The 12,176-nt window shown below is 37.4% G+C and overlaps 1 protein-coding gene across 1 annotated transcript in view; it reads right to left on the reverse strand.

The window, feature by feature from the left end:
- The window catches only part of LOC126176069 (zinc finger protein AEBP2), a 217,928-nt gene that overhangs the window by 12,793 nt on the left and 192,959 nt on the right, over positions 1–12,176 (reverse strand). Inside the window, exon 7 of the mRNA XM_049923203.1 lies at positions 5,471–5,601. Coding sequence (XP_049779160.1) covers positions 5,471–5,601 — 131 coding nt within the window. The remainder of the gene's footprint in view (positions 1–5,470; positions 5,602–12,176) is intronic.

Raw genomic sequence — 12,176 nt, forward strand, 5'->3', positions numbered from 1 at the left:
CTACCACGAAGGGGGGGGGGGGGGGGGGGGCAAGTTTTGGCATCAAAGCAGAATCTGCAATAAAAATATGAGGTTCCCATATGAAAATAAAAAAGTTGACCCCCTATGGTAGAGGGGTTGGGGGTTGGCCAGTTTTTGTACAGAAATGTCCCCTTTGCAAATAACTTTTCATCAGGAGCATTTTTTTTCATACAATGTGTAATTTTGATGTTGTTTAGTTGCTGCAAGGTTAAAAAAAACATCATGTATATATAAGTATAAGGATATAATAGAAGGAAACATTCCACGAAGGAAAAATATACCTAAAAACAAAGATGTATTTAAAAAGAAAGATGATGAGACTTACCCAACAAAAGCGCCGGCAGGTCGATAGACACACAAATAAACACAAACATACACACAAAACTCAAGCTTTCGCAACAAACTGTTGCCTCATCAGGAAAGAGGGAAGGAGAGGGAAAGACGAAAGGATATGGGTTTTAAGGGAGAGGGTAAGGAGTCATTCCAATCCCGGGAGCGGAAAGACTTACCGCTCCCGGGATTGGAATGACTCCTTACCCTCTCCCTTAAAACCCATATCCTTTCGTCTTTCCCTCTCCTTCCCTCTTTCCTGATGAGGCAACAGTTTGTTGCGAAAGCTTGAGTTTTGTGTGTATGTTTGTGTTTATTTGTGTGTCTATCGACCTGCCGGCGCTTTTGTTGGGTAAGTCTCATCATCTTTCTTTTTAAATATATTTTTCCCACGTGGAATGTTTCCCTCTATTATATTCATATCATTAAAAACAAAGATGATGTGACTTACCAAATGAAAGTGCTGGCAGGTCGACAGACACACAAACGAACACAAACATACACACAAAATTCAAGCTTTCGCAACAAACTGTTGCCTCATCAGGAAAGAGGGAAGGAGAGGGAAAGACGAAAGGATGTGGGTTTTAAGGGAGAGGGTAAGGAGTCATTCCAGTCCCGGGAGCGGAAAGACTTACCGTCTGCTTGTGTCTGTATATGTGTGGATGGATATGTGTGTGTGTGCAAGTGTATACCCGTCCTTTTTTCCCCCTAAGGTAAGTCTTTCCGCTCCCGGGACTGGAATGACTCCTTACCCTCTCCCTTAAAACCCACATCCTTTCGTCTTTCCCTCTCCTTCCCTCTTTCCTGATGAGGCAACAGTTTGTTGCGAAAGCTTGAATTTTGTGTGTATGTTTGTGTTCGTTTGTGTGTCTGTCGACCTGCCAGCACTTTCATTTGGTAAGTCACATCATCTTTGTTTTTAGGTATAAGTATAAGGATACTTATATCAAAATTTACAAGTTTTCTAGGGCCTGACATGGTCAAGAATGTGGAAAAGTGATCTTAATTTTTAATATAAAATTTGTCTAGACTGCAAGGATATAAAATGATATGACATGATTGGATTCGATTCTGCTAGCATTGATCTTCAGATATAAAATAATTGAAAAAAATTGTTCACCGAAAGTTTTCCCTGAAGAAAGTGAGATAGCTCTTATTATAAAATATCATCAAAGAGCAGAACACATCGTATGTTGTACAACCAGTACTCTGTCACTTAAACTACTGTGTGTGTCATGATGCCACTAAGAAGAACGAATGTGCCTCTGCTAGAGGGCATCACTGTAGGCACAATTACATAATATAATTCATAGTAATTAAATGAAGTTAAAGAATATGCACTGGAAAAAGAATGTTGGCTGGTTGACTGATGGTAGTAAAAGGGTTCAACAACTGAAAATAATAAAATATGGGGGGAGAGTATATGAGAAGATAAACCATCATTCTAATGAAGTTTCCTAACTGATAACAGAAGGTGCTCCATGAAGTAATTTTAAAAATAAAATACATCAGAAAGATCATTGCACATCAGTAAACTATGAAATAATTTAACAAATAAATTGCAGAATATGGAAAGGCAGAGAGGGAATATCACACCAGCAACGCATTCACTGCAGCCACTAGAAGTTGCTTCCTTTCAGCATGTTGTTGCTCCCAAAAACATTTTTGCTGAGCAATCTGATACTTTGATGTGTTTTAAACTGTGATCTAATGATATGCAGAAACAAGAGTAAATCTGATGCTTACTACCTTTTTGGGAAGACAATGAGACTTCTTCAACACTACCTCTTCTGCGTCTCGTCCACAGTACATTGGTGACTGGGATCAAAAACATGCTGGAAAGAAGAGAGTTCTTGTGGCTGCAACGAACTCAGTAGTAGCCTAACATTTCCTCTCTGTCCTTCCATATTCTGCATTTTATTATTAAATTATTTTGTAATTCGCTGAAATGGATTGAATCTTCCGGCAGTACAACATTCCTGTTTTGTACCTTTTATTCTATTTGTTAAATTACTACATAATTTACTAAGAAGCACCTTCCATTATCCATTTAGAGGCCTGCTTATTAAATTATTGTATTATCTTTGTATACACACTCAATACATTTTATTATTCTCAGTTGTAGAACTTGCTAACATTCTTTTTCTATATTTAACTTTATTTTAATAGGATTGTGTTTACTGTGTAATAGCACATACAATGGTGCTCTCCAGCAGATGCACATTTGTTTTTATCTTAAACAGCATCATCACAAAACACATGGTAGTTTTAATAACACAGTACTAGATTGTACTGTAGTGATACATCCCACTCCTTGAATAAGAATATCATGTCCTTAGCATGTCAGAAAAGAGATTTTCACAACTGGGTAGTCGATACGTGGTGAGCAACCCACTGTTGGGAGGTGATTTAAATTGCATGTGCTGACACCAGAGCTAATGATCCAGTAACTGCACGGAAGTCAGTAGCGGTCAGACAGCCCTACCTGCTTAGGTAGAGATAGCAGTTCCATGGAGCGGGTGGTGTGGAGAAGAGTGTTCCAAGAAGTCTATGAATGGAAAATGTCAAAGACAATGAATGTATTGCAACTGTTAATTATCAAATTGAATATAAGATCTGTTATGTACACAGTACAGAGCGGAAGTATATGAGTCTGTAACTGTCCTCATTTATCATGTATTGAGTTGTAATTTGAAGATAATATAATGAGGTGAATTGAATCTCACTTCTTAATTACGTGGTGGAGTGTATGAGAAGGAGAAGATAATTTTCAGCAGCTTTCTCCCCTCTCTGTGAACGTTAAACAAGAGCCAGCAATCTACTTTTGGTGCAGAACCTGTAACTGTGGATCCCCTTCCTCCACTAGGAGGCTGCTGATCGTGGGGCTAGTCCAAAAGCTGCCAGTTGCTGAAAGTGCCTCACAATGGTGTATCGGGTCCAGCACCTTCAATGTCAAAAGTGATGCCGAGTCATATGCGAGTCTCCCGTAATCTGGGACACGGCTGGACCAATGCTTTGTAGAGCTGTAGCAGAGTAGAGCAGTCCATGCCACAGCTGGTGTTGCCAAGACATCAAAGAGCTTTGAACCACGACCAACATGTCTGCTTTAGCTGGCAAAGATTTGGAAGCCATGTCAACCAGGCAACGATGACCAGTCCCAAAAAACAATGAGTATCAACCACTCAAACTGGCCATTACGGTAAAGAGCCAGATGGGGATGGACCGTATGACACCAACAGTAATGCATAATATAGGTCTTGGCAGCCGAAAAATGGAAGCCACAAGTGAGAGCCCAAGATGGTGCTCAGCATATAGCTTGCTGCAGTCTGTGCTCAGCAATGCCCATCGCAGAAGAACAAAAAGTGCAAAAATTATCTGGCTTACTATGAAGGCAACAGCATAAGCCCCACAGCCACCACCAGACCATTGATAGCCACTAAAAAGAAAGAGACATTCAGAACAGAACCTTGTGAAACTCAATTCTCCTGCAGCTGCAGAAAGCTGTTCAGATAGTGGACTCTGGGTGAACAAAATTATGGCCAGTAGAGCAGTCTCAGCAAAAACCACCCCAGGTCGAAGCTGAAATGTCTCGGAATTAAAGGATCCTTTACAGTCTTCGACTCGCCATACATTCAAGTAATGTGCAAAGGACACTGGTTAAAGTGATCAGATAATAGCTGTCCATCTTAACAGGTGGTTTATACATTTTCAAAATTGGGGTAACAATGTGTTCTTGGCACTGGGGTGGTTAAAAAGGGCAAGTAAACGAAGCTGGCTAGCCACAGAGTGTTGAAGCATTTGGGTGTGCACCCGGTCCGGTAGACGAGCCATGTCAGGGCGGAGACCAAGGGTGCTGGCAATTCCCTCTCACTAATGCAGGATTTTATAAGGCCCCAAGTGGTGAAGAATGAAAGATGAAGGGAGTAATTCCAGACAGTGTTTGAGAAGGCAGAATGCGAGCAGAGCAAAATGCTCAGTGACACAGTCTGGACTGCTGAGGATAACACCATTCAAGGAGATTTCCAGGACAACTGTATGTGGACGGCAGCCAGAAATGCCTGATCTTTGTCAGTGCCTGCGAAGAGGGAGTAAGACAGAGGACTGATACACGGTACATTGGGATTTGTTTATTTTAATTAGGCTCAGATTTATTGGAAACTTTTAATTCCAAGACTAAGTATCAAGACTCTACAGTAGCTTAAAGCATAATGAGACATCTGGGATTTTCCTGTTTTGTTTAAATGATGTATGTTATTTTCGTTTCAGATCAGTAAACAATCAATGTTGAAAATATACTACAGATATCTGTTAGTCTCAGAAGAAAGTTGTGGACTATTTTATACCTGCTTTGGTTTGCATAGAACTCTGCAGAAAGAATTTATAGTCTCAAATTGAACATGTTCAGAGAAGATTTTGAAAAGTTCTCAGTAGAATACAAATTACGGATGGAGTAAAGATAAAAGTGCCCTCTATAGTTGTGTTGAGCAATCAACAGGCACATGAACACAGAAATACTTGCTAAGCTTTCTGGAAGTGCCCTTGTTTAAAAAGCCTATCAATGATTTATGTTTTTATTGTTGTTGTTGTGGTCTTCAGTCCAGAGACTGGTTTGATGCAGCTCTCCAGGCTATCCTGTGCAAGCTTCTTCATCTCCCACTACTTACTGCAACCTGCATTCTTCTGTATTTGTTTAGTTTATTCATCTCTTGGTCTCCCTCTACGATTGTTACCCTCCAAGCTGCCCTCCAATACTAAACTGGTGATCCCTTGATGCCTCAGAATATGTCCTACCAATCAATCCCTTCTTCTAGTCAAGTTGTGCCACAAATTTCTCTTCTCCCCATTTCTATTCAGTACCACCTCATTTTACTGATATGGAGCCAAGATAAAGCGTCATTGAAATAATAATTTTGAATGTTGTTCCATGTGTATCTATGATTTGTATGTGGTTTATATGTTGTTGACTGGTCAACACTTCACTTATGTAGTGAATTGTTACTGCAGATGGGACTTAAGGAAGGGCCCAAAAACATATACTGGTAAGACAGACATTTATAAAAAGAATGAAAAATTTCCATCAGAATATGATAAAACAATGAATTCAAAACAACACACAAACCTTGCTCTGAAGGAAAACAGCATTTGCTGGAGCCGTTTCAACATTTCCATGAGCTATCTTCTCAGTTACATTCAGAAGCCGATGCTGTAGACCCTCCATGATTCCAGAGTCAAAATAGTCAAACATTCGAGCTGAAACACAAAAAGGAAAGGCAATTAGTTTTGTCTTCAATGGTGGTACTGCCTAACAGGATTGCATCTGAATTGAATAGACTTGAAAATTGTGTTCTGCAAGATATTTAAAATATAACTAGAAGGTTACAATATCTCAATATCAATTATCAAAACGTAATTAATTTTCATATTCACATCAACGTAACTGATATGGAGCCAAGATAAAGTGTCATTGAAATAATAATTTTGAATGTTGTTCCACGTGTATCTATGAACGAGAAATGAATATTTATGTAAATGCAATGTTCACAATTTTCTTGTCTGAAATGTCTGACAAAAAAATTCGAGACTCCTGACTCATTGTTACTTTAAAAAATTTTCTGTAGGTCAATACATACGAGTGATGCACACGGATACGAAGAAGGGCAGTACAGTACTTAGAGGTCCCCATCCAGATGTCCCGAAAAGAACAGCACACGTGTCACCGACGGTTCACATTGTCCGGTAGAATATATATTTGTCTTTCCACTGATAACGTTTGATTTGTCGAGAGTCACACGCAGTTATCAATTTTAGGACATGTTCTTAAATGAAAACAGCATCTGCATGTTTCATGTATATATTGACAGACAATGTGCAGTAGAGATTATTGAAATTTGGCTATGGTACCATTACAAAATTTTGCTTTTATCAAAATTTCTTTCTGCAGTGAAACTACCTAGCCAGTTCCTACAAAGATGTAATGAGAGGTGTAATTACTTGCATTACTTTATGGAGAACAGACTCCAAATTTATCAGAAAATTATAGGATCATACCAAAACCCATGGCAATTAAAGGGTACACTACAGTTGTGGGTTTGATTATAAATGGGTGCCAAAACCCTTTGAAAATTTTATAGCACTGGCACCTTTTGAGTAGCTCCACTGCAGCAGTCTTACAAACTCTCTAGCATTTTAAGCTCTCTCTTAATTCTGTTCAGCTTTTTGTTTCACAACATGAAACTACTGGCAGAAGTAAAGCTGTGAGTACCGGGCGTGAGTCGTGCTTCGGTAGCTCAGTTGGTAGAGCACTTGCCCGCGAAAGGCAAGGGTCCCGAGTTCGAGTCTCGGTCGGGCACACAGTTTTAATCTGCCAGGAAGTTTCATATCAGCGCACACTCCGCTGCAGAGTGAAAATCTCATTCTGGAAACATGAAATGTTTATTACAATGACAAAATGCCCTCAGCTTACATAAGGAAAATGTATTACTGAATTCTGCTTCATTACAGGCTTGGTACAAAACTGCCCAAAAGGCATATACTTGCCTGCTACACATTTTCAACCATAACATACCATACATTCCAAACCAGCTTCCATAGACGTAAATCTCGAGACAACTGATATCTTAAAATAATAATAATAATAATAATAATATAATAATAATAATAATAATAATAATAATAATAAAAAATCAGATCATTGGCTATGAGTGCACGTATATATCTTCATGATCCCTTATTAATACTGAAAGTCAGGCTTATATCCAGTCCAACTATGCCATTTTCAACGAGGCTGGTTCACTTAAAAAGGAAGCCTTATAAAGTTTCTTATTTGGTGCATTCAACACCATCCACTATGACAAACTTACATTCCTGTAATTTTGCTACGAATTAAAGATACACAGTAAAGCTGAAACACCAAATTAAGTAATAAATAATGAACTATTCAAATTACAATTATTTTGATCATGATGCATGTGCATGTGATACTGATGAAAACACATTTCTAAATTCATGATCCATGCTGGAAAAAAAGAAAAATAAAAGAAACCACTTACACAATATTAATCTGGTGCTGAAAATGTCTTCACACACAAGACCAATCATAGGCTATTATCTCTCTCTCTCTCTCTCTCTCTCTCTCTCTCTCTCTCTCTCTCTCTCTCTCTCTCCCCTCCCTCCTCCCCCATCTTGCATTTCTTTATCTGACATTAAACAAGACATAACATGATCTTTTCTCTGCTCACTACTCTTGAACTTCCTCTTTCTTGTCCTTTCCAGATAAAGAGTTACTGCTGAAGTTAATATTTTGTGTGTTAAGAGTCTTTCACAGCAACATGACTAAATAAAATCATCTCAGTTCTGAATGCACATGAACTGAATTAGAATCCACAGTTTCAACAGCTGTCAGTGCTATCATCTTCAGGAGTTAAAAATGTTCACTACTGGAGCATCAATGTATCCTCCTCCTACACCAGTTACATCAATAAATAATTTTCATTCCTGAAAATGATAGCAGTGACAGTTGTAAGTGTTTAGAAATGTCTCAGTTTATTCAAACAAATATTATGTTACCAGTAAAAGATAAATCAGCAGAAATGAAAGAACTGCAGGGACACTACGTTGCACACTGACTCCCAAGAGGCCACATCACCATGTGCTCAAATTGGCTTACAATGATGATGAATAGATAAATGACAATGATTCCATGTAACTGATGAATAGGAAATAAGATAGATTAGTGTTTAACATTCCATCGACAATGGGATCATTACAGACAGTACACACAGTACACACACACACACACACACATTTCCATCACACATATACAGACACAGGCAGACACATGTAAATTCAAAAAGATTGGGCAGAGATGTCAGTCGAGGCGGAAGTACAGAGGCAAAGATGTTGATGAATGGCAGGAGGTACGAGGGGAGGCAACTTTAAATTATCCCATTACCCACCAGGCCTCAACTTCTGCTGATTTTTTTCTATTTTTTTCTATTATTTACCCCATTTTCTTAAATGGCACAAAATGCATATACTATATTTATAGATTTATTTATTCCTATTCAAGAATTCATCTATGGCATAGAAGGAGTTGTCAAGGAGATACGACTTCAATTTATTTTTGAAGCTATTACTGCTGTCTCTCAGACATCTTATTTCATCTGGTAATTTGACAAAAATTTTTAATGCAGCATATTTTACCCCTTTCTGTGCCAAAGATAGGTTGAGTAAAGGATAGTGTAAGCCTTTCTTTTTTCTGGTATTATAATCATGAATGTCACTGTGGTTTTTAAACTGGTCCATGTTGTTGAGAACAAATTTCATTAGTGAGTAGACATATTGTGAGGCTGTTGTAAGAATTCCCAGTCTTTTAAAAAGGTGCCTACAAGATGTGCAGCTATGAACCCCACCCATTATTCTAACTACTTTCTTTTGAGCACTGAATACTTTTTGTCTAAATGTTGAATTACCCCAAAATATTATTCTGTACGACATCAGAGAGTGAAAGTATGCAAAGTACGTTAGCTTACTAATCTCTATATCATTAAAATTGGGAATTATTCTGATTGCAAAAGTTGCTGAACCTTGTCACTTTAGAAGATCCAAAATATGAATCTTCCAATTCAGATTCTCATCTATGTGTACACCCAAAAACTTAGTATGCTCTACCCTGTCTAATGACTTCTGATGATGTGTTGTATTTATTGAAGGAACCGTCCTTTCTGCAGTAGAAAATTGGATGTACTGTGTTTTTTCAAAGTTTAGAGCAAGCCCATTTGCAGAAAACCAATTAATGACTTTTCCAAAGACCTTACTTGTATCATTTTCAATTTGACTTTCTTTTTTTGGATTAATAATGATGCTTGTATCATCAGTAAACAGTGTCAGTTCAGCTTCCTGTTTCAGATAGGAAGGGAGGTCATTCACATATACGAAGAACAGAAGGGGACCCATGATTGAACCCTGTGGAACACCTAATGTAATTTCATCCCAGTTAGATTAAGTGGCAAACTTACAAGTCACTTGAGCCATATAAGGACACTTTTTGCTTCCTGTTCTGTAGATATGACTTAAACCACTCATATGCTATTCCACTTATACCATAGAATTGTAATTTCTTTAACATAATGTCGTGGTTCACACAATCAAATGCTTTGGACAAGTCACAGAAAATTCCTATTGGTGACATTTTACTATTTAAGGACACTCTTATGTGGACAGTGAAATTGTATATTGTGTCTCAGTGGAACAGCATTTTTGAAATTCGAACTGTGATTTACTAAGTACCCCATTACTGCTGAGATGGCTAACCAATCGAGTACATTACTTTCTCTAAGATCTTTGAGAATGCTGTAAGCAAGGACACTGTCCAATAATTATTGGTATCTGTGGTGTCACCCTTTTTATAGAGAGGCCTAACAATGGCATATTTCAACCCGTCTGGGAAAATACCTTGAGTCAGTGATGCATTACACATGTGTCTCAGAACATCAGCTGTAATTGTTCCACATTGTTTTAATATCTTATTAGAGATGTCATCTACTCCTATAGAACATTTATTTTTCAAATATTTAATAATTTTAATAATTTCACAAGAGGTTGTTAGGTGAAACTTCATCTAATTTTTTTCAAAGCAGACTCTTCCATGTACTGCCTAGCTTTTTCTTTTGAACTGTTCTCACCAATTTTTTCTCCTGGAAATGGTTGTTAAATACATTAGCTACTTGTGTACTGTTGATAAGGATGGTCTCTTTCTCTGTAACAGTAATACAACCTACCCCCAGTGGTTACTTTTCCTGTCTCCCTTCTAACAACATTCCATGTTGATTTTATTTTATTGCCAGAGTTGTTAATTTCTTCTCTAACATACATATTTCTTTATTTCCTTGCAACTTTTCTCAGTACATTACAATAATTTTTATAGTGTAAAACTACTTCTGGATCTTTACTAGTTCTTGCTGTCTCACAGTTTCCTTTTTCTTTCTGAAGACACTTTAATACCTGTTGTAATCCAAGGTTTCTTTGAAAAGTGTATGTTGATACAGTTAGTAATTTTCTTTGGGAAACAATGTTCAAAGAGGGATATATCATTAGCATTTGGCTCATTATATACATCTTCGCAATTAACATACCTTAAGCTTTCTCTGAAAGTGCTGTATAGATACCGGGTTGAGGAACCTCACACTTTTACATAATGGTTTCTGAACTGTACACCCTGTTAGGTTTTGTAAGTCCATCAGTTGTGCATAATGGTCTACCAGTCCATTTACCACAGGGAAAGCACGTGTTTGTTTTACATCCTCTTTCTGTACAAACACGGTATCTATTAGCGTGCTATTGTCCTGAGCTATACGTGTACGGAAATTGATCACTGATTCTAAGTTATAAGTTGTTAATAACACTCCTAGTTCACTTTTCCTCTTGGAATTACTTAGAAAGTTTACATTGAAATCACCACAGATTAATAACTTCTTCTTTTTGTCTGATCGACAGCATAATAAGGATTCAAATTTTTTTATGAACAGCTCCCAGTCTCCTAATGGGGACCTGTACACTGTTGCTAATATCAGTACTACATTATGTAGCTGCAGTTCACATGCACAAACGTCAAAGTGCTGATCAACACAAAATTTGCTTACTTCTGCAGTTTTGCATTTATACCCTTTATCCATCCTAGATCTAAAAGTGAATATGCTAAATTATACCCACTAATACTGACACTATCCATGCCCACAGTTACACGGTGTTCAGACAGGCGAAGTATATCAATCTCATTCTTATTTTTGACATCATCTAAACACACTAATAGCTCATCTACTTTATTTTTTATTCCCCTGATATTTTGATTAAGTATGTTGATACTGCCCTTAGCTTTACCCCTATCTACTCTATGTGAAGTTTCTTTTAATCTATTTATCTTAATTGTCATCTGTCTGGACTTTTGCTTTAACCTAAAAAAACCTGTCAGCCTGGACCCATTAACCACGGTATTAAGCAGTAGAGCAATATTTTATTGTGTATGCACTGTACAAATTGAGTTTCTAATATTTGCTTCTCTTCTGCTATTTATCATTGCACTTTTCACATCTCTGAAAGTTCTGCTTCTCAACAGGATCCTTTGAAAACAAACGTGATTTCATTCACTGTTGTTGTTGTCATCCACTGAACTTCCATTTTTTACCGTAAGGGTAGTTTTTTTCATAATTTAGGCTTAAAAATGTGTATTATATTTTCAATATAATTATAACCAGTACTATTTCAACTTATGAGTAATGATGTTATTGTGATTATTAGTTAATGTGTTCAGAAATTTCTTTTGTTGGCTAAGCAAATTGCATCTTCCACCTAACAGCTTTATGTTGAACTCTACAAATTGTCACCAAGAGGCATTCAGTATGTACCTCAAAGACAAGAGAGAAAAATGCAAGTGACAGTCACAGCTTATTGTCACTTCTATTGAAATGCACTTCTCAATGCTGGCAAGCATCTGAAGACCGTTGATGCAGTCAATGGTAGAGAACACTGTCGGACATAAGCACATACACTGATGAATCTCAAGCACACTTGATAGTAACAATCAATAGTTCATAACAAATTTAAGAGCCCAGACATACTTGACAAAACACAAGTTGTTACACACATGAAGGAAACACACTGCTAGTCACCGTAAGGAGATTTTACAAAAATAAAACAAAAATCTGATAAATATTATGCTACACACTGTACTGATTGGTTTAGGTACACACATTAAACAGGAAATTGCCTCAACGCCCAGCACCTTCTTACCTTCCGTCACATAAACAGCAATTCAGAGGTGTAAAAAT

This window comes from Schistocerca cancellata, chromosome 3 (assembly GCF_023864275.1).
Source record: "Schistocerca cancellata isolate TAMUIC-IGC-003103 chromosome 3, iqSchCanc2.1, whole genome shotgun sequence".
Classification (NCBI taxonomy): Eukaryota; Metazoa; Arthropoda; class Insecta; order Orthoptera; family Acrididae; genus Schistocerca; species Schistocerca cancellata.